Source organism: Bidens hawaiensis, unplaced genomic scaffold, assembly GCF_021521415.1.
Source record: "Bidens hawaiensis isolate Kalapana, Puna unplaced genomic scaffold, B.hawaiensis_p1.1 tig00019934_1, whole genome shotgun sequence".
Classification (NCBI taxonomy): Eukaryota; Viridiplantae; Streptophyta; class Magnoliopsida; order Asterales; family Asteraceae; genus Bidens; species Bidens hawaiensis.
Genome location: NW_027493028.1, coordinates 299,309 through 323,589, shown reverse-complemented (window position 1 = coordinate 323,589; position 24,281 = coordinate 299,309). Strand labels below are relative to the sequence as shown.

General features: G+C 34.5%; 1 protein-coding gene across 2 annotated transcripts; it reads left to right on the top strand.

Annotated features, from left to right (window-relative positions):
* The first annotated feature begins 3,305 nt into the window (after positions 1-3,305).
* Positions 3,306-18,593, top strand: LOC143559556 (protein CHROMATIN REMODELING 5-like). Of its 2 annotated transcripts, none has more exons than XM_077048092.1 (30): positions 3,306-3,873; positions 3,963-4,027; positions 4,739-5,149; positions 6,055-6,279; positions 6,377-6,460; positions 7,432-7,491; positions 7,573-7,667; positions 8,346-8,397; positions 8,637-8,703; positions 9,523-9,616; positions 9,687-9,774; positions 9,863-9,997; positions 10,589-10,780; positions 10,844-10,911; positions 11,001-11,094; positions 11,172-11,296; positions 11,377-11,440; positions 12,668-12,880; positions 12,961-13,203; positions 13,277-13,387; positions 13,565-13,651; positions 13,808-13,990; positions 14,101-14,181; positions 14,268-14,507; positions 15,152-15,307; positions 15,409-15,586; positions 16,362-16,543; positions 16,615-16,959; positions 17,044-17,137; positions 17,910-18,593. In XM_077048092.1, exons 1-30 carry the CDS (start codon positions 3,306-3,308, stop codon positions 18,284-18,286), a joined length of 4,977 nt encoding a protein of 1,658 aa, XP_076904207.1. In that variant the 3' UTR covers positions 18,287-18,593. The 2 variants fall into 2 exon arrangements, with proteins under 2 accessions (XP_076904207.1, XP_076904206.1); XM_077048091.1 differs by having other exon boundaries at positions 3,960-4,027.
* Positions 18,594-24,281: the final 5,688 nt, after the last annotated feature.

The window sequence follows — 24,281 nt, the reverse complement described above, 5'->3', positions numbered from 1 at the left end:
AAAAAAAGAACCCAAATTTTAGTCTTCCTAAATCGTAATAAGAAATTATTTATTATTATCAAATGTAAACTTTAAGTCGCTAAAAATACTTTCGTTAAAACATTAATTATAAAGTCGATTTGAAATCTTTAGCTCAAGTTTTCCGAACATGTAAGCGTCGTGTCCTTGCCATTAGAATAATAATATCATAACAATAGCCAAGTGTTCGTTAAAACATAAATATTAACATAATAATCAAAATTCTTTAAATTAATAAAATATATAATAATATTTAAATTGTTTACGTTTTTTTTTTCAACTTTATAAAGTTAACATAAATTATATTTAACGCTTTAACCTTCCCGAATCCGTTATAAACCCATTCTGTCATGTCTAGTTCGTTCTTTTCGATTAGATGTTTATGTCGTTTTATACTTTAAAATTAGGGTCAATCTTCGAGACTCATCGTGAAACTAACAAGCTTGTTTAAAGCCGTCCGACGTTTTCCCTTATTCCATCTGAGATTTTCATAACCGCTTTTTAGTTTTACACGTTTTGGGGTGTAGCACGTTCAAACTTGATTTTCTTGTGTCAAACTAAAATTCACATGCGTGTCTTGTATGTAATTATTTTGTATCATATTGCTTGTAAACTATGTGATTATGTGCTAGTTGTTTACTGTTTTTGTTGGTGGAGACTCATACTCATAGTGGGAGGGTCCGACGGGACTTACCTGCGCCGTCCATTTTTAAATGACGGTATCATTATTCTATACTCCAAGTAGCTAGGCGAACGGGGGTTCCTTAGTAGATTTAACTTATGTTAAGCGAACTGGAATATCGTGTATTTACTTTTCTTTTCCTTTATGATTCAGACGATACATGTTGACTTGTGAATTTTACACTTTTCATATTATATATATGCAAAACTTTATGAATTCTCACCAACAATATTGTTGACAAAATATATTATTTTAAACGTGCTGCAGGTTGAAGTTTAAAGATTGAAGACTAGATTAGTTGGACCATTAGGTTATTCTTATGTTCGGGTGGGCAGGGGGGAAACACGCCTGTGTGGATCTTACAGGAGTGTCTCCTCTTGTTGGGCTCAGGGACCGTGGGTTTGTTGTGGGTCAGGCTGCGTTGAAGGCTGAATCGGGCAAAGTTGTTAAACACGAGAAAGCTTGTTTAGATAATCAACATGTCTTTCTACCATTTGCCTTTGATACATTTGGTTTTCTGGCTCCAGAGGCTGTGAAATTTTTGAGTAGGGTTCAGCGCGTCGTACACGGAACCTCTTCAGCTTCTAGGTCCCAAAGCTTCGTTTTTAGCAGGCTTGGCTTTGCTGTTCAAAAGGGGGTTGCGGCGCAGCTTGTTGCCCGTTTGCCTGCCACTTTATTGTAATCGTTTTATAGTAAATTATATAAAATTTACCAGCCCACATTAAACTGGATTTATGGAAAAAAAATTAGGTTATTAGAACCCCATTATAATGAAATTCAAAGTTTATTCTATTGTTATTTGATTAATGCTAAATTTGTGTATTTGTGATGTAATGAAAAGAAATAAATATAATTATTGTCGCTTTAATAGCGTTACGAGCTTATGAGTGATCTGTATTTTACACCCGGACGTATTCCGCTTAAAGCCGGAGTGTTACACCCATTAACATTTAATCACATATAAACGTATATATGAAAGTATAAATATAATCACATACATATATCACATCAGGAAAATTATTTAACCGGTTTATAATACAAAAAAATGAGTTAAATTTCAAAATATTAGATGAATGAAAACCCAACAAGTTAGAGCATTGTATGCTTTCTTGTTACATTTTAGTATTCATTTTACCTATTTTCATAAAGAATTTATTTATGCACACAATATGTAATATGGATTTTAGAAAAAAGGATTATGAATCCCTAACCCAAACACCCACATCACAGAGCAATTGTTGTTTGTAAAGTCAAGAGACGACCAGCTAGTCTCCACCGTTGATCCACCCCTTCTCAAACTAAAAGCCGCCACATGTCGACATCTGGTAGGATCAAATCACCCCAATTGAAAACACCATTTTATCTATTTATACACACAAAATAAAATCATCAATTAAATCATTCATTCATTAATTTAACAAAACCAAACCAAACCAAACCAAACCCAAATAATAACCCTTGTCAAAACTCCCCCAAATTCTCTCTTTCCTCCGTCCGCCGGAGCCGGTAAATCCAGTCACCACCGCCGCCGTCCGATTCAATCCAATACACACACATACCTCTTCAATTCTTTTATTATTCCACCGGTTTTCCGATTGCTAACGTGCGCCGCGTCTTTGTTACTTTCTCCCGATTGCTAACGTAAGCCGAGTCCTTCTCAATCCGTAATCAATCTGTATAACGCGCGCCGAATCTATATTTGGAGTTTCATTCGTAACAACAAATGTGAGTCGTCTTTCAAATTAATTAATTTGAATAATAACAATAATAACAATAACAATAATAATAATAATAATAATAATAATAATATTCGTATAACAGTCACACACTCACGCATCGGTCGATTGTGGTTTTAAACTTCTAATTACGATCCGAATTAGGGTTTTGGTTTCTGGATTTAGAAAATTACGAGTGTTTTGTGACTCGGTTTGATGTTCTGGTGTATATAGAATGACCGATCCATTGATTATGCTTCCAGACCTATTGAATTATGTTGTTTTCGTCTAGATTGTTGTTTCACTCTTATTTGCCCTAATTATCAAGGCTTTGAGCCTGTATTTTATCTCTAGTGGACGCAGGTCACCTTGACTGAACCATGTCATCTAGTTGTCTATGCAGTGAATATCCACAGATAACTCGGTTATTGGTTTCGGCCAGAACATCGGTACTGATTATATCGGCGATATTAGACCGATATATCACTGGTATTTACGATATCAGTGTTTTAAGTTTTAATTCTTAGTTTTTAGTGTTTAATGTTAGTGTTTTAAGTCTTAGTTAGTTCCTACTTGCAACAATTGTTAGTGTTTTGCAAGTTGCAAAAGGTTAATTTTTGTTAATTGTAGAAGAGTATACCGAATTGTTAATGCTAAATTTCTATATATACATATATAAATTCTGCATGATATTAAAATTACTGATATCCCACTGATATCTCAAATATCGGTCCTTGACCAATATGCGATATTTTTCCGCGTTAACTGCATAGCTAGTCGTGTTCTTTATTTTCCTTTTTATTTTGTGCGTGAGATTCATTTTTGTTTCTGTGATGCTAATTTACTGCGCTATTTTGATTCTTAACAATTTTTTTCAGGTTACAATCAGAATGGCATTTTTTAGAAACTATACCAATGCTGCAGTTTCAGATATTGATTTGAATGACAAGAGGCCAGGTGGAAATGATGATTTGGAAACAACTTCTACTATGGATAAAGAGTTTACAACAAAGACACTAAATGAGTCAGATGATAACTTATTGAATTTAGGGGATACTAATACTAATGCTACAAGGAAACCATCGGGGAAATGGGGTTCAACGTTTTGGAAGGACTGCCAACCGATGAATCATAGACAGGGGTCGGACTCAGGGCATGAATCGAAAAGCAGTTCTGGTTATAACATTGAAGATGGATCAGGGAATGATTTGTCAGAAGTAAATAAAGGTCAGAACATTGATGAGATGTTGTCTGATGATTATTATGAGTTGGATGGAGATGACCAAAATGATTCACTGCACCACAAGTTTGTAAACAATGCAGCTGGTTATAGTTCAATACCACAGCCGCGTGTTGCTGCCAGTAACTTTTTGTCTAGAAACAAGTCTAAATCTTCTTTTCGGGATGATTATGTTGAAGATGCTGAATTTGAAGATGATGATGAGGAAGAAGAAGATGGTAACTTGATGTGATTGGCAATATTCTGTTCTGTTGCAATTACTATATGCACTATTTCTTACAAATATTTCATTTATTTGCTGCAGAAGATGACCCTGCAGATGCAGATTTTGATCCTGATTTAATCACAACAAGTGATGGAAGAGGGAAGAAGGTTATTCCTTGTATATTTTTCTTTCATGCATTGCTTTACCTCATTATTATGGTTTACTGCTATCGCTGTCTGTGATTAGGAAGTGTAGCTGGTTTTAGTTTTGGATCTTATATGCTGGTTAAGGCACTACTTGAATTTTGCTTAAACCTTCTCTCTTAGATCACATGTGTAATTGTATGTCAATTTGTTGTGAGTGTACTTTATACTCCAAATACGCATCTGTAAATATACTTGTAATGCGTTGAAGAATACGATTTTGTAGCTTGATTTGGATAATAGTAGGGTTTCTAGTCTGTATGTGCATGCAGTGGATCCTGATATTACTTTATGATATGCTTAAACTTTTACACACACGGACTCCATGAAATTCATCATTTTCTCGTCAAATGCAAGTTTAACTCTTAAAAAGGCTTGATCTGGTTCGGATTCTTTAGCTCTTAAGGAAGCTTGAGCTGTGTAAACTTGTATTTGTTTGTAGTCAATATGCAACCTGCACATTCAGAGATTAAATTAAGAAACTATCATCTGATAAAGTTGCACATCTCACTGCTTCAGTGTTTAGGGCTCTTGTCTTCATCAAAATGGTGAATCAATTGTAGGAACAGACCTGCTTATGCTTCTTAAATTTGCATATGTTACTACAAACAGATAGGATTTGCTTGTTCATGAAATCAATTTCTTTACGCCTACACACACTTGTATTATATATAGGTACATGATGAAGACTGGGACGGTGAGGATTTAGATGAAGACGATAACTTTGAGGATGATGAATTAGACATCTCAGATGACAATATTTATAAAAAATCAAGTGGCATACAAAGGCAGAAGCGTGGTTCAAAGCCAAGTAGAGAATCTAAACCATCAATCTCTTTGAGTCGGAGGAAAAGAGGTAGAAGTAGAACATCATTTGATGATGAAGAAGATCCAAATGATTCAGATGATTATTTTGAAGATGACTTTAAAAGTACAAGAAGTAGTCATCCTCGCAAAGACACTACAAAAGCTTCTGGAAGATTCAATGAAGTTAGAACTTCAACCAGATCCGTGCGCAAAGTATCATATGTTGAAAGTGACGAAAGCGAAGAGCATGATGAAGATGCCAAGAAAAAGACCCACAAGGTATGAATAATTCACGCACACACACATATTTATAGGGGCATGCTATTGTACAAAGGACGCTTGAATGTACAAAATGTACAAAGGCCTTCTGCGCCATAATTAACGCAGCATATATATAAGTTAAATAAAAGTTAAATAATTGTGCAACATATAACTAATTACGCAACATGTAAAAGTAATCATGAAACAAAAATTAAGCAACTAATAACATAATCACGCAACCTATATATATATATAATTTATTGAATTTTTTACTTTACCTATAAGTTGCTTTCTTTGATTTTTCTTGTTAACGAGCTTTTGTACCTGCGCGTTGCGGCGCGCGGGTATACAGTAGATGATGGTTGTAGATAATGAAAACCCAGTTTACACGCTTGGTTTGTATTGATTTGGTTTGCTTAATTACCAGTATGGTACCAACAATTGGTATGTTAATTCACAACAGATAAAAGTCGACCAAAAAGAGTGGATAATTACATAAAACATACTTTCCAAAACATCAAGTGATATATAAATGTGTAAATTGTAAAACAATAGTCTTTTTAGTTACAAATAACCCTGCGAATAATTCTGATTGCTAATGCAGCAAAAAGATCTCAAAGTCCAAAGCTAAAGTCTTGTTAGAAAAAAAACTATGACCAAAAATACACAATACAATTAGAGAATCACTAATTGCAAACAAAAGTATAAAGAATGCCTTAAACAATTGTACAAAAGGCTTCCTATTTTATACATTTGATAATTTGATGAATAGTGAATTTGTGAGGGGAGGAATCTTTGGTTTTTAATATATATATAATTTGTAAAGTCATCTACCAATGCTCATTTGTGTTTTGACTGCTAGCTGATGGTATTTTATTATATGTTCTCATTATTAATTTGTGTATATTAACATGTGAGGTTAGGATGAGATGGAAGAGGAAGATGGTGACTCTATTGAGAAGGTGCTGTGGCATCAGCCAAAGGGCATGGCAGAAGAAGCTATGCAGAACAACAAATCTACTGAGCCTGTATTGTTGAGCCATTTATTTGACTCAGAGCCAGATTGGTATGATACTGAATTCTTTATCAAATGGAAAGGCCAATCACATTTGCATTGTCAATGGAAATCATTTTCTCAACTACAAAATGTAAGTGTTTTACTTTCTATTGTGTGTATTAGTTCAGAACTTTTTGAGGTATTCATTCTGTTTTTAATCCTTTTATTTTGTTTCTGTTTGTGGTCAGTTGAGTGGGTTTAAGAAGGTTATAAACTACACTAAAAAAGTTGTGGAAGAAATAAAGCACAGGAGAGCAGTATCTCGTGAGGAGGTAATGGTCCACACTAGCCATGTATTTATTTCTTTTACTGTTCTTTCCTCACTATCTCCCCTGCTTATGTTGCTTATACTTGAAAGGTTTATTCAAGATAAAACTTGTGGGTTGTTTTAGTAATCAGTTATAAAGTTTAGTCTCTTTTTTTTATTTTTAATTTTTTTTTAAAATACAGTACATATCACTTATGAAACAATGAACTGGCAGTTGCAAATTTATGTAGGGATTGCTAAGGTGCAAGGACCGTTGATTGTTTCAATGAGTGGCATTCTATTCTAATTTTCTTTTTAGGTGGTTTATATTATAATGTGTATGTGGAATTAACAAGGTGAGAGAAGGTTTTGTAGATTGGTTTTGGTATCACATGTTTTTCATAGAATAAGTTATGCTTCTTTATAGCATATAAACATATTTTGTTGTGGAAGGTGTGTTGTACCTGCTAGGTGACACATAAAAATTGATATACTCACCAGGTCAATTACAAAAGTAAATCATTGCTGAAGACTGGCATGTTTTAACACGTGAGAAAGGAAATAATTTCTAAATAGGAAATGGAATTGATGAGGCTATCCTCTAGTTTTTGAAATATAATAAGCTGATAGAAAACGAGATCTTTCTTCATATTATATGTGATTTTATGATGAACTTGACTTCTGCCTGTGATGTTGTTGATATATCAGATGTGGTGGTTTTATTCTTTGTTTTAGTCTACTTGATCTTTTTCTCTCTCTTCACTGGAATTCTACTCTTCAAAGTAAAATAATAATATACATAGAAGCACAAAATTAATAGGAACTAATATCTGCAAGGTCGTTGGTGTAAGTGTCGATAAAGCAAGAGTTGCAAAGATAGTAGTTTACTTATTATCTATCATTATTTCTTCTGATATCAGTAACTTTATTGCCTTCATACTTTTTATTTGTCGAAGACGGACTTTATTTTTCTTATCGTACATCATTGTTTTCTAGATTGAGGTTATTGACGTGAGCAAGGAGATGGATTTAGATCTTATCAAGCAGAATTGTCAGGTTTTACATCTTATTCTATTTAGGTCATCTCTTGTGCTCTTTCAACACTATTGTATTTGATGCTATGATTTTCTATTTTAGGTTGAGAGGATAATTGCTGATAGACTCAGCAAAGGCTTGGAAGTTCCAGAGTATTTGGTTAAGTGGCAAGGACTCTCATATGCTGAAGCAACATGGTATATAAAAACAGTTAATTTTATGAATCCTGATTTTGTTGGGCTAAATACAATGGTTTAGTAGCCAAGTATTTTGGTTAGTTAATAAATATATCATTCTGTGACGTGTATTTCTTATTTCTACTCCAGTTGGTATTAGAGGAACGCCTTTTGATACCCGTTTTTTGTACCATAAAGATGACTTTGTGTTCCAATTTCATTCACAATCTATTTATTATTTCAAACTCAAATGAGCAAAACTTAAAAGAGCGAACATTATGTCGTTTTATTTTGCTTTTATGCATGTTGTTGTGTGTTTACTTTTATAACAGCAATACCATCTTTTTGTGTTTTAATTGCCTCTGAACCATGAAAACTACAACAATTACGGCTTTCCAAAACACCATATATACATTTCTTTTTGGGAGATTTTTAGCTAAATTACATGTTCCCTTGTATCATACTATCATAATTTCTTTGGTTTAGAAACAAATGATTGCTTTAAAATACCTTATTTACAACCATTTCAAGTATCATTTTACGTTGGTGGTTGTGAGCATTGTCTTTTTTTTTCCGGCACTAAATGGCATCCCATATGTAGCTACTTTTCTAAACACTTAAATATTTTTGATGCCTATCTTATGTAAATGCTCATACAAGATTCCTGCTTGATTGCTTATTCTGATATAATATTTACAGGGAGAAGTTTGATGATATTGCGTTTGCACAAGCAGCAATTGATGAATATAAGGTAATGTTCTAATTTGAATGTGTTTTTCGCAAATTGAAGCCTTGTCTTGAGTTACTTTGTCAAGCAACTTTCATCTTTAAAATCTTTGCATGCTAGGTTAAATGTATATATAACAAATGTTCATTTATTATTATAGGATAGTATAGGCACTTGACATGTCTTATTTGTCACTTGATCTATCTATCTCAATACGACAAATCATTAGTTTTGGGTTTCTAATTTTTAGCTTGGATGTGTAGGCTCGAGAAGCTGCTCTTGCAGCTGCACAAGGAAAAATGGTAGATTTTCAGCGAAGAAAGAGTAAAGGTATGTCTTTTATATATATTTTATTTCATCACACACTTTATGATAATGATAATCAATGTACAAGAAAATTACTAATTAAGAGCACAGCTTAACATGTGATTTAAGAGCATTGACTATTGACCGGCATATGCCTTGTGGTGTATTTGAAAAATAAAAATGTTCTTGTACATACATGCTCTTAAAATACTAGTTTCCTTTCTTGTCAAGTTTTTATGTTTACCTAAATTTAAATGTAACCTAAAAATGCTAATAGTTATTGATAGATGTTTTAGAATTGCATATTATATTAAATAATGCTCACAACAACTAAGTTAAGAGGTTTGTTCTAGAAGCCGAGATGCAATTATCAGATCATTATATATAAAAACTAAATTCGATGACAACTCCTTAAAGTATAAGTTAAATTGTTATTCTTCATCGGATGAAATGAAGAATGGTGAATCAAAAACTGGAGGATTTACAGGTTTGAATGTTATTCTTGTGACGGTGAAAATGAAGCATGAATTTGGGTTAGCAATTATTCACACGATCACAAGTTCACAACACAGAAATAATCATGTCACGGGCTGGCCATTGTAACCTGATTATCAAACAAGTCATGTTTTGGGTTGACCTGCTTAAAACTTGATGTCTTTTACACGAATAAATATATCTGTGGTGTTTGTGTTGATTTTTTTTACAATCCACCAACCTGACATGATTACCACACCGGTACCCTGGTGGTATCATAAATGTTTTTGACGCTTTTAGTCATATGAGATTCCCCAACATGACTTTTTATCCGTTATTATTGTTTAATGATTATTTGTAATTTTATAGCAAGTTTGAGAAAGCTTGATGAACAACCTGATTGGTTAAAAGGCGGAAAACTGAGAGACTATCAACTTGAGGGCTTGAATTTTCTTGTTAATAGGTATGTCATACAAATACCTAGGAAGTTTGTTTCATTCAAGTTGTACTTATTAACAATATTCACAGCACAGCTGGAGAAATGATACAAATGTGATATTAGCTGATGAAATGGGTCTTGGAAAAACTGTTCAGTCGGTTTCTATGCTTGGTTTTCTTCAGGTACTCTTATATTTGTTCTCACATTTATTTTTGTCAATTTGTGTTCTAAAGCTGAATACCTGATTACTTTCTTTTATTGATCCGACAGAACTCACAACAAATTCATGGGCCTTTTCTTGTTGTTGTTCCTTTATCAACTCTGTCAAATTGGGCTAAAGAGTTCAGAAAGTGGCTTCCTGATATGAACATGATCGTATATGTTGGGACTCGTGCAAGTCGAGAGGTAAGCTAATGTTGGTTCTTGTAATTTTTTTTTGGGAATGTGCTCTTAAAGCTTTTATTATGTTCTACAGAAGATAAACAGCTAATAGTAATATATATTCCAGTTTTGGAAGACGTCTACTGATAAAAGTGAACATAAACTCTGTATAAAATAAGTTCTATATAAAAGTGAACATCAATTATGTTTTGAGCGATAAAAACCGAGCATAAGAATTGTATATTTTTGGAGGTTCTTAATACTGTTTATGTAAGTTTTCATGGATCAGACATTTGATTTTTGAGAGGCCAAAAGTAATCTTCAAGATTTTTTTTCCTAACTTTTTCATGCTTTTATGGCCTGTTAATAAATTTTATGGTGGTATATATTGAAAGCTAGTAATGGCATGGAAAATTGCTGTTGAGAAATGACATGGAAATTTGCGGTGGTATATATTAGTATGTCTAATAATTCTTTTCTGATAAATTGATGGATATAAGTACTCATGTTTTACAAATGTTCTAGGGATGTTTGTTCTGCCTAATATTATAATTAAATTTATATTTAAAAGGTCCTGATCTAGTTTATTCATGTACTTTGCCCATGTGGCTATAGGTTTGCCAGCAATATGAATTTTTCTCTGATAAGAACGCTGGTGGCACTACAAAGTTTGATGCACTATTAACAACCTATGAAGTTTTACTAAAGGATAAGATGGTGCTATCAACAATTAAGTGGAACTACCTTATGGTTGATGAAGCACATAGGTTAAAAAACAGTGAAGCGTCATTATATACAACACTCAAGGTATGCGAATAATACTTTATGGTTTCGTTATCATGGTTTATTTCATCATAATTTGTTTCATAGGAATTCAGAACGAAAAACAAGCTTCTTATTACTGGCACTCCTCTGCAAAACAGTGTGGAAGAATTATGGTATTTTTAATCTGTTATTCTTTCATGTAGAATCTATCTGATTTTTTATCAGTGATTTAAGATTTTACTTTTATTTTATGTGATGACAGGGCGTTGCTTCACTTTCTTGACTCGGATAAATTCCATAGCAAGGATGAGTTTGTTCAGAATTACAAGAATCTTAGTTCATTTAATGAAAATGAGGTATTATTACATCTTTTCTTTTCTCCATATTTGCTTTCCATCCGGTTTTAATATTATTATTGTTGTACTATTTATAGCTTGCTAATCTTCATATGGAGTTACGGCCCCACATTCTGCGGAGAGTTATAAAGGATGTGGAGAAGTCATTGCCACCAAAGATTGAGCGGATTCTTCGGGTTGAGATGTCCCCTCTACAGAAGCAGTAAATTTCATTCAGTTTATTTTTATTCTATTATTATTATACTATTACATCGGCCAGTTAACTGACAGTTTGTTTCTTAGGTATTACAAGTGGATTCTGGAACGCAATTTTCATGACTTGAACAAAGGTGTACGAGGAAATCAGGTTAGATAAGCCTTCTCAAATATGAACATGTGTTAGTGTTAAATTTATGTTTAATGCTAGATTCTATTTTCCGTGTTAATGTTGATATATTTTCATATTTTCGTGCTTTATAATTTTATGTGCGGAAAACATGATTGCATACATGCTGTTAAATTTGAATGTAATTTTGTCATAAGTTGCCAAAACATTAAACTCATGTACTGTACAACTGACCATCTCTTTCCTACTGCTTCTTATCTTTTTGTTTTGTACAAAGTTTTTTTTTTTCTAACTCTTGACCGCCAAATTGTTTAAGTTAACCACTTGAAGTTTATTTGTTTATGTTTTGACCACCAAACAGGCATAAATCAGCTGTATTTTCTCACTTTTTGGTTATTGGTTGGATTTGGTGTAACTGATAATTTCAAAATTAGATATTGAGATCTATAGGCATTTTTCGTGTAAGCATGTAAAAGTTAAGAAAGTAGTTCCTCGATATTTTATGTATATTGTGGTTGTGCATTTGGTTTGTGTAACTAATAAGCTTCAAAATTAGATATTGAGATAATGCCATACCCATTTCTGGGTAAGCATGTAAAAGTCAAGAAAGTCGTTTTTAATATTTAACGAGTATATCACACTTCACATAGTTAAACCACAAAGGTTGATCATATATTGATTGTATACGAAATAGGTCTCTTTATACAGTCAAATATTACACATAGATACATTATAGACTATGATAATTACAAAACTAGTCTAAATACACCAGTGTTGTAAAAATTGGTTCTAGGCGACGATTAATCACTAATCGCTGGGTGGCTGATGCGATTTCAACTGATCGGCCCCTAAAATCCATAATCAAAGGCAGTAAAAAAATAGTCAAATTTTGGTCAAAATCGGTCAAAGTTAGTAAAATTGGTCAAAATCTTTGAACTATTTGAATTAATCCATTCCGATTAATAAGCTTAAAAATTATATATAAAATTCTGAAAAATTTTGTATTTAACTATTTATAGTTACACATATACGTATATATATAAAATTCCAATTCAATTAATCCTGATTAATTGCTAGTTGGTACCGCACCGCCCGACTACCGCTTAACGGGTTTTACAACACTGTAATGTACAGAAATATACATTACTTTCATAATCAGCAGTCTCTTTGTTCACAACCTTTTTTTCTTGGACTTTTAAACTGTACTGAACATTGAGTTACTGAGCTATATTCGTTACAAATCGGCAGGTTTCTCTTTTAAACATTGTGGTTGAGTTGAAGAAATGCTGTAATCATCCATTCCTATTTGAGAGTGCTGACCATGGTTATGGTGGCGACTCTGGAATTACTGGTAGCAGTAAACTGGAGCGAGTAATTCTTAGCAGTGGAAAACTAGTTATCCTGGATAAACTTCTTGACAGATTGCATGAAACAAATCACCGTGTTTTAATATTTTCACAGGTATTTTACTTCATTTATTAAACCTATCTTCTGTAGTGCTTGACAGATCATGATTAGCTAATGATACTTTTGCAATGCAGATGGTTAAGATGTTGGATATTTTAGCAGAATACTTGTCAATTAAGGGATTCAAGTATCAAAGACTTGATGGAAGTACAAAATCTGAGGTACGCCACCAAGCTATGGAGCATTTTAATGCACCGGGAAGTGATGATTTCTGCTTCCTTCTTTCCACTCGTGCTGGTGGTTTAGGTATCAACCTTGCAACCGCAGATACAGTCATCATATTTGACTCTGACTGGAATCCTCAAAACGATCTGCAGGTTTGGTCTCACAACATACATGAATCTTTATACTTTGATTAATTAATTTTGACTCTATTTCTCTCTTGTGTAGGCAATGAGTAGAGCTCATAGAATTGGACAGCAGGAGGTTGTTAATATCTATAGGTTTGTGACAAGCAAGAGTGTTGAGGAAGACATCTTGGAACGCGCAAAAAAGAAAATGGTATGTTAATTACTAGTTTTTATATTTTATTAGCTAATACTTGATATTTTATCTGTGGATTAATTGACTAACATATATTGTAGAGATATATATTGATGATATGAACTATAAATATATGTATATCTTTGAACAAGGTGCTAGTTTCAACATGCGTTTATGTCTTTTTTTTCTTTTCAGGTACTTGATCATTTAGTTATTCAGAAGCTAAATGCTGAGGGAAGATTGGAGAAGAAAGAAGCTAAAAAAGGAAGTGGATTTGACAAGGTATTGATTACGAATATGTTTTTTGTTATTTGAAGGTTCAGAAAACGGTTATCATAACTCTATTCAACTTTCTGGTCCCTTTTAATGCATATTTGATCTAAAGTGTTCTGATTTTAAGGAGTGAATGCTCCATCTAATTCATTCTCATGGTTCCAGAACGAGTTATCTGCTATTTTGAGATTTGGGGCGGAGGAATTGTTCAAAGAAGATAGAAATGACGAAGAAAACAAAAAACGTCTTCTAAGCATGGATATTGATGAAATTCTTGAAAGAGCAGAGAAAGTTGAACAGAAAGGAGCTGAAGGAGAACCAGGAAATGAATTGCTAAGTGCATTTAAGGCAAGCAGTTGCCAGATATTACCAATTTTTTCCACTTTGATTATATATAAACTAAGTTATAATGCAGAGTGGAGTTATTTTGTTTCCTTAATGTTATACCTCATCTGCAGGTTGCAAATTTCTGCTCTGCTGAAGATGATGGAACTTTCTGGAGTCGATGGATTAAACCTGAAGCCATTGCACAGGCTGATGTATGTACATATATTTAGTTTACAATATGCTGTCATTTTGTAGGCATTTAGTTAATTATTTATGTATTTGCATATTATAAATGTAGGAAGCTTTAGCTCCACGAGCTGCAAGGAACAACAGCAAGAGTTATGCTGAGGAATTTCCACCTGAAAGAAATAATAAAAGGAAAAAGAAAAATGTTGAAATTCAAGACAAAAATATAAAGCATCGAAAGGCTGATTTGACAAGTTACCAAACTCCAGCAATGGAGGGAGCTTCTGCACAAACAAGAGGTTGGTCATATGGCACCTTGCCTAAGAGAGATGCTACACGTTTTTTCCGTGCGGTGAGATTCTCTTATTTATATTATTTTTCTCTCAAAGAAATAATTCTTGCATTAATGCCCTGACAGACTCATACATATGAAGCAATTTTGAATACTAGCCTTGTGTTTTGATATAATTATTTGTTAATTAATTTGAATGTAATCTGGCATAACTCTACTAGTTGATTGAATGATTCTTCTTTAATCTGAACTGGATTTGCTAATTTATTGTTTTGATCTATTACGTCTAAAGATCAATATTTTATTCATATATACGTATCTACCGTCTAAATACTTATCTCATGATCATCAAAATAAGTTCTGACCCTGCTTAATGGAGTGATCATGCTTTACATAATTAGTAGTTGTCAGGAACTGCTAGCTTTATTGGATCAAAGATTCTCTTACTTTTTATTCTTTTCTCTATTTATTACTATTTGGTATTAGTTTTGTGATTATTCTTTCAAAAAGTACTTCACTGATGGCTATTAGTTTTGCGCTATAGTTTTTTTTAATTGTTATTTTAGCATTTTATATGTTGATTATTTTCTTCTACCAGGTCTAAAAAGTTTTACATAAGCTAGCATTTGATATCTGATTTTGTTGACTTTGCATATTTTCTTTTGTTTGTTATATATTCACAATTACTAGTTATTCTAAACCAGGTAAAGAAGTTTGGGAACGACAGCCAAATTGACTTAATAGCAGCCGAGGTTGGTGGCTGTGTTGAAGCTGCTCCAGTGGAGGCACAGGTTGAGCTTTTTGATGCATTATTAGATGGTTGCAGAGAAGCTGTTAGTGGAGGAAGTCTGGATGCAAAGGTTGTCACTTAATTTATTTTTTATTTGTTTGCAATTTGATCTGCTTTAAGAGTTATAGCGATTGTTGTGGTTAATATTGAAGAGAATTTAACCTCTTGTAGGGCCCATTGTTGGATTTTTTTGGTGTTCCTGTAAAGGCTGATGATCTACTAAACCGTGTTGAAGAACTTCAACTTCTTGGAAAGCGCATTAACCGCTACAAAGATCCAATCTCACAGTTTCAGGCTTTGATGTATCTCAAACCTGCAACTTGGTCTAAAGGTTGTGGGTGGAACCAGAGTAAGTTTGCTTTCCTCATTGTCTTCCTGTCAAGCTCGTTGATTTGCTTTAGGAGAGCTCGAGCTCGAGTTCGGCTCGTAAGTAGTTTTGTAGGCTTGAGCTTGGCTCTTTTATTATATATTAATTAATTTGTATTCATTTTAAATTTATATACTTTTTTCAATAACTTCTATTTATAACATAATATATATTGTCGTTATAATAATAAGATTTATATATAATGGTTAGTTATTATATAAGTATATTTTTAATATGTTAAAATAAAATTTATAAAAATAATAGGGCTTGTTTAGGCTTGCGAGCCAGATCGAGCTCGATATGAAGCTGGGGCTCATTTATTGAACAAGCTTGTTTTTAGGCTGGAGCTCGTTTAAGCTCGGTTATGTTCAAGCTTTTAACGAGCTGATTTTGAGTAGCTCATGAGCCGGATTGGCTTGTTTACATTCCTAGTCATAGGTTTGGTTGAAACATTAGTGCTTTATGGGGTTACCTGGAACATATTTATCCATCCTTTTGTAAATAGTTGTGCCCAATATTATATAGAAATATCATTTTTACTTATTACTTTTATTTGACCATCTTTCCTTTTAGCTGGCTTTTTTTATTTTTACTTGTGACCCCTTAGACATGTAACCTGAATTGACCAGTTCATAAGCAAACGAATCAACATTCCCACCTGTTGTAATCGTTTGCCTGCCACTTTGTTGTAATCGTTTTGAGTTTAATGAGAAATAGCAAGGATTCTTAAAAAAATTATATCCATTTCTGTCTTCAGAGGATGACGCGCGATTGCTACTAGGGATCCATTATCATGGATTTGGAAACTGGGAAAAGATAAGACTAGATGAAAAGCTCGGTCTTATGAAAAAGATCGCCCCTGTGGAACTTCAACATCATGAAACATTCTTACCGCGGGCCCCTCAGTTAAAAGAACGAGCTTCTCAACTTCTTGAAATGGCAAGTCCACTCATCCTTTACTTGACTTTAACTGGAGATTGTTTATGATTCTAACTAACCTTTATTCATAGGAACTTGTGGCTGTTGGTGGCAAGAGTTTAGGGCCCAAAACTGGCAGAAAGGGTTCTAAAAAGCAGCAAAAGGATCATCCACCCAACATTCCAACTTTGCGTGCTAAAGGAAAACAGTTGAAACCATCACCCGTCACAAACGAGAAACTGAAAATGACACGTGGCAAAAAGAACGAGGCGTTAGTTAAAGAAGAAGGTGAGATGTCAGACACTGAAGAGGTTTATGAACAGTTCAAGGAAGTTAAATGGATGGAATGGTGTGAAGATGTGTTGACTCAAGAGAAAAAGACACTCGAACGCCTTCATAGGTTGCAAACTACCAGTGCCGATCTTCCTAAAGAAAAAGTACGTTTGATCTATTGTTCTTTAAATAGATTTATAAATAAGTGCAAAATTTTGAAATGGAAATTCAATTTTAAATGGTTTCAGGTCCTTTCTAGAATTAGAAATTATCTACAGATTCTTGGGCAAAAGGTTGACCAGATTGTTATTGACCATGAGGAGGATCCATACAAGCAAGACAGTAAGTAACTTTCTTCATGGTATTATCTATCTAGGGGCGCTAAATGAAACACGTCTTTTGTATTTTTACATATTAGTTATTTCAAATTCAAATTACAATTTTATGACAAAAAATGCAAGTTTGTATAAAATAATTATATTTTAATTTTGAATATTAGATTAATTTCCAAATTGAAATTTTAAATTGTGGCACTCAATCAAACATAATTTTTGACATAAAACACATTTTTCGCAAGAATTAGAAAATACAACTGGTGGGTCAACTCAAGAACCGTCGGGTTAACACGAACATGGCCTTTATGTTTTTACATATTAACTCTTTAAAATGACAATTGTAGGACAAAAATGCAAGTTTATGCAAAATCTTTATATTTTAATTATAAATGGTATATCAATTTCTTTTTTAACTTTTAAATTGTGGCATAAAATACTCAATCAATTTAATATTTGATATAAAACACATTTTTTATAAGAATTAAAAAATAAAATGGGTTAAATGGGTCAACCCACGAACCCTTCGGGTTGACACAAAAGTGATCCGTTTAGCTAAACGTGTTCGTGGGTTTGACCTGAACCCATTTTTACTAAAACACAAACCCAGAAAATTTACACCCCTAGTATTATCATTCTTCTCTACTCTTCTCTTCAGGTGGCAAAAGAGGCCTTAAATTACTAAAATGTTAAATTATTTAATTAATAATGCATTAAAAGTTATATTCTTGAGGATCACTTGTTAATATGAAGCTCTGATTTCTGTCAAATAACTAAATCAGGGATGACAACACGACTCTGGAACTACGTCTCAAACTTTTCAAACTTATCTGGCGGTAAACTTCAACAAATCTATTCCAAACTCAAACAAGAAAACGAGGTTGCATCAGGAGTTGGTACATCTCAAATCAACCCAAGAGGCTTTAGAAACCAATCATCATCTGGGTCACTTAACAAAGGCGTGCTCGATACAGCAAAGTTTGAAGCATGGAAAAGAAGACGACGAGCAGAATCTGACCCAAACACAACCGTCCATTTACTACCAAGACCATCTTTCACCTCACCCGACCCAAGTTTGGGAATTCTGGGACCCGCACCGACTCATAATACCAGACCCACCCGCCAGTCTGCTTTTGGTCCAAAACAAGGTTTTACATAAAATCAGCCAATTGGGATTTATTTTTGTCTCATGGAAATGAAAACGTGTTCTGTTCTGTTGGATAATCCGGTAATAAGCAGGTGGCGATGAAGAAGATTGTTCAACATCTGCTTTACAAGAAACAAAGGACAAAGTAAATGGAATCATGATGCAACTACAAATGTTTTTTTTTTTAAAATGCTTTTTTTTTGGTGTCTTATTCATGTAGGCACTTGGTTGGGTTTTTCATATAGAGACGGATTTGGTAGCCTGCTCATTTTGAGATATAGCAAACAATTTGTATGTACCCGAATTTGTACAATATCCGGTTTTGATTAACTAGAGATCAGTCTTTTTAATGCGAGTTTCGCTTTGAAGAAAAGATAATGTTTTAAAATGGTTTGTTGCGGCACATGTATTGGCACATGTATTGCTGTTTTTGTTGTCTTCACTAGTGGACATGTAACATATATGATGAATAAGAGGTGGGATGCTACACTTTGAAATGGAACGCTGGCCTTTAGTAGTTTAGCATAATTGGTTTATGAATGTGAATGGTGCGATCAACTTATGTGAGGGGATGCGTTCAGTACATAACCAGTGTTTACGCACTTGTACTTTGCGTTTGTCAGATAAAGTGGGAGAAAAAGGCAGCCAATTATTCGGTGAGAGCATTCCCAACTCATTTCCCCAAGATATCCATATATAATATAATTATACTAAAAATCACTGTTTTTCTCACTCTTGTTTAGTTAAATAATATTTTTTTATATTTTTATCATTATCTTTTCTTTTTCTTCCACTTACAAACATTTTAAAAAAAATATTAAAAAATTATACGATATGAACAGTGAAATTTTAACTTTTCCTTATAACATTTTCATTTTTCTTCACTTACAACCACTCATAACCATACCATATAATTTACAAATCTCTTTCACATACTTTTTAGAAACGGGCTGAGAATGCTTTGAAAACAATATGCATGTTGGTATTCAAAAGGCGCTAAACTGTTTTTGTATTAAAGAAGGATCAAATCACATCAAGATACTTAGAGCATTCACATTCTGTTCCTTACTATATATATATATATATAGGATCAGAATCATGTGAGAACTTTTTGGGAATTGAGAACTATGAGAACCATTTTAGATCACAAAAAAACCCAAAAATAAAAAAAAAATCATAAAACAAAAAAAACGCAAAAATAAAAAAGTAAAAAAACCAAAGTTCTTATTTATCATCCCGGTTTCTAAAAAAAAAACGTAAAAAAAAAATTCTTGGTTTAGCTAAATTATACATATATGTATAATATAAACATATATGTACACACATGTTTTTTTCCTATACACATGTATAATTTAAGGTAAATGATAATATACATATGTGTACATTACATAACTAGAGATTAAATGAAAATATACATATATGTATAGGTATAATATGAATTAAAAAGAAAAAAAAATCGTTTTTTTTTATTATACATATATGTATAATATGTATACACATGTTTTTTCCTACACATATGTATAATTTAAGGTAAATGATAATATACATATGTGTATATTACGTAACTAGAGATTAAATTAAAGTATACATATGTGTATAGGTATAATACGAATTAAAAATAAAGAAAAAAAAATTTTCGGTTTTTTTTTATGAAACCGGAATGAAATATAAGAATTTTGGTTTTTTTTACTTTTTTAAAATTTTCGGTTTTGTTTGTTTTATAATTTTTTAAATATTTTTTAGAGGGTTTTTTTAGTGGTCCAAAATAGTTCTCAAAGTTCTCAATTTGCCAATGGTTCTCTTAGGATCCTTACCCTATATATATATATATATATATATATATATATATATATAAGGCCCCGTTCCCGGTAGCCCTACTTTGGCATTGGATTTACTCATAAACACAGTTCTAAAATCAGAGTTAATTAAAACTTTCGCGGAATAGTTAAACATTCACCATCATATTACAAAAACAACAATTCTTGTCTTAAACAAAAGCTGAATTGTCTTAACATAACATCATAATTCATAACACTTCGATTCCAAGATGCCAGTCTCTCCAGTCCCTGCCATGTGTCACGCCAGCTGCCTCGGCCTATTTGCCTGCATGCATACTAAAAGTCAGCTACGCTGAGTGAGTTGTAGTTTAACAGTTTACAGGATTAATCTTACATATTCTTTCATTTACATACAAATATTATTTGTACTACTCTTACATTATTCTTACAAACATACAATTATACATACATTCTTGCACAGATATTATAAGGGTCTGCCACCCGACTTCTTGCATCGATATCGTAGAGTCGGCCACTCTATTCTTGCCCAGGTATTAGAAGGGCCTGCCACCCTGACTCTTACTTTACATTCCTTCTAGATTCTTACAAACATGTTAAGTTAAACAACTAACATATACAAGTTCTAACCTCTTTCTTTCATTCTTACATTAATCATTTGCATTAATCACATAGATATATATCTTTCTTTCATTCTTACATTAATCATTTGCATTAAGCACATAAGTATATATGTTACTATTCTTACGAGTATGCACACAGCCCCGAAACCATCTCAAAGATAAATGGGGTTAGAACTCACCTGGAGACGATTTCTCTCACCGTCAATGGTAATGCCCTTCCTTAGCTGTGCACGGCTAACTGTACAATACATTACGCGTGTCAATTATCCATTACTACTACTTCTTACATCTAAGTTAATTAAACCCGCAACTAACGGGGGTCCAGGGGCAGCGCCCATGGTAGCGGGGTCTAGGGGCGGCAGCCCCTAGCAGGGTCCTAGAGGCAGAGCTCCTGGCTAGGGTTGAGCTGCCAGGTCAGCTCGGAAAAATTTTATTTTCACTAACAGTCCTTTAACAAAAATGCATCAGAAAATGGATTTCATGAAATTTCGCATGGCCATTTAACTTGGAATTTCGCATGAGAATTTCGCTTCACATGAGAATTTCGCTTCGCATGAGATTTCGCTTCGCATGACTATGCGATGCGAAACGTTGGTTTCGCTTCGCATGGCTTGGATGCGAAACGTTGGTTTCGCTTCGCATGGCTGTGCGATGCGAAATGGGGGTTTCACATGGCTGTGTGATGCGAAATCCTTTATGCGAAAGGAAATCTTCATTTTTACCATTTTAAAGCCATATTCCTCCGAGACTCTTCCTTAGGACCCGATTCTACTTTTTTTATGGGTTTTGGGTCGTACCAACTTTGTATACCCGTGTTTTTCATGGTCCGAACATCATCTTTTGTCCCATAACATACCCGTGAGGTTAAAACTCACCAAGTTTATCTTTTTCTTACATTTCACAACCCAATCTATCATTATATCTGTTTGCTTGTCGATTCCAACCATAAAACTTAGCCCTTTGGCCGAAGCTTACCTTTTGTTCTCGGGTTCGGTTCAGGTCTGAAACAACTCGAGGATCTGGACGTGATTCTTGTTGTCTTATGGTGCTTACACCCACGATACGTTCTTCCTTTAACACAGATTCGGATTCGGAATGTGGAGAGAAAGTGTGTGTGTGTGTGTTGTGAAGGGAAGGAAATGGTGAAAAGGGTGGAGGGGTGGGGTTTATATAGGGGGTTATGGGCCCCGTAACCCACTCACAATTCAAAATCTAGATATTATCCAACATTCACCCACACAATCAACTTAACGGCACACACGTAACAATAAATTATCTTTTATATACTAATCTCAAAATACGGATGTTACAAGTCTACCCTCCTTAAAAGAGGTTTCATCCCCGAAACCTAACTATTACTACTAAACAACTGCGGGTAAAACTTGCGCATCTCTTCTTCAACTTCCCAGGTAGCATCCGACCCCTTACGGTGCTTCCATATTACTTTCACCAAGGGAATAACCTTATGGCGAAGCTGCTTTTCCTTGCGGTTAACTATCTCCACCGGCTGCTCAACATAATTCAGCTGCTCGTCAACCTCAATGTCCAGAAGGGGCACATGAGACGTATCGTCAGCTAGACATTTCCTCATATGGGAAACATGGAAGGTATAGTGAATTTCTTCGAGTTCGTCGGGTAGATCAAGTTTGTAAGCCACTTCGCCCACTCGGGCTAAAATTCTGAACGGCCCAATATATCTTGGACTCAACTTTCCCCTCTTTCTAAAACGTATGATCCCCTTCCAAGGGGAGACCTTGAGCATCACGCTATCACCAACATTAAACTCGATCGGCCGTCTTCGTTTATCGGCATATGACTTCTGGCGATCTTGAGCAGCTTTCATTCTGGTCTTTATCTGGTCAAACTTTGAGGAGGTCTCTTGCACCATTTCTAAATTTCCAATTTCCTTCTGACCAATTTCTCCCCAACACACGGGAGTTCTGCAACGTCTTCCATACAACATTTCGAACGGCGGCATACCAATACTCGAATGATAGCTGTTGTTGTAAGAGAACTCCGCCAGGTGCAAATGATCGTCCCAGCTTCCTCCAAAATCTAACACACAAGCACGTCTGTTTGAGGATGATACGCCGTGCTGATGTTCAGTCTTGTTCCCATGGCTTCATGGAACTTCTTCTAAAATCTTGAAGTAAAGCGGGTATCCTCTTTTGGACACGATTGACAATGGCACCCCATGCTTCGCCACAACTTCCTTAACGAACATATTTGCTAACGTTTCTGATGAGATAGCCTCTCGTATAGGCAGAAAATGAGCACTCTTCGTCAGTCGGTCCACAATCACCCATATAGTACCATGATTCTTAGCTGTACACGGTAGCTTAGTTATGAAATCCATGGTGATGTGCTCCCATTTCCATTTGGGTATCCCCAGCGGCTGCATCTTTCCATACGGTTTCTGGTGCTTAGCTTTAACCTGCAAGCAAGTCAAGCAGTTACTGACATAATCTGCCACTTCATTCTTCATACCTGGCCACCAATAATCTTTCTTCAGATCTTGATACATCTTGGTGGATCCTGGATGGATCGAGAATCGAGACTTATGGGCTTCGTCTAGGACTCGTCCTCTAAGACCTCCATGACGCGGAATCCACATCCGGTCAAACCTGGTCTTCACACCATGAGAATTTTCTGTCAATTCTGCCTGTTGCCCAAAAATCCTTTCTTTCTTCATTAACCCTTTATCAGATAACACTTTCGTCTGCACCTTACAGATCTCTTCAAAGAAATCTGAGTTGATAATCAACTTGTAGGACTTTACCGTCGCGATGACTTCTACGTTCTTCCGACTTAAGGCATCAGTGACTACATTAGCCTTCCCGGGATAATACTTGATCTCACAGTCATAATCTTTTATCAGCTCTAACCACCTTCTCTGCCTCATATTCAACTCTTTCTGCTCAAAGAAGTAGTTCAAGCTCTTATGATCTGTATAGATTATACACTTAGTACCATACAAGTAGTGCCTCCAAATCTTGAGAGCATGCACCACGGCTGCTAACTCTAAGTCGTGCGTCGGGTACGTACATTCGTGCACCTTCAACTGTCTAGACGCATAGGCTATAACCTTCTCTCGTTGCATCAACATGCAACCTAACCCCTAATATGAAGCATCAGTGCAAACTACCAAATCCTCTTCGCCATCAGGCAGAACAAGGATTGGAGCCTGTGTGAGTCTCTTCTTTAGCTCTTCGAATGCCTCTTCCTGAAATTTACCCCAACTAAACACCACAGTCTTTCGGGTCATACCGGTCAACGGTGAGGCTATCTTGGAGAAGCCCGGAATGAATCTCCTATAATAGCCAGCTAATCCTAGGAAACTGCGTATCTCGGTCGGATTTCGCGGCGTCTTCCAATTCGTTATCGCTTCAATCTTTGCTGGGTCTACTGTAATCCCCTCAGGATTAATTATGTGACCTAGAAACTGCAATTCTCGTAGCCAGAACACACACTTTGAGAATTTAGTGTACAATTTCTCGACTTTCAATACTTCCAATACTTCTTTCAGATGCTTGGCGTGGTCAAACTCGCTCTTCGAATAAATCAATATATCGTCAATGAAAACGATAA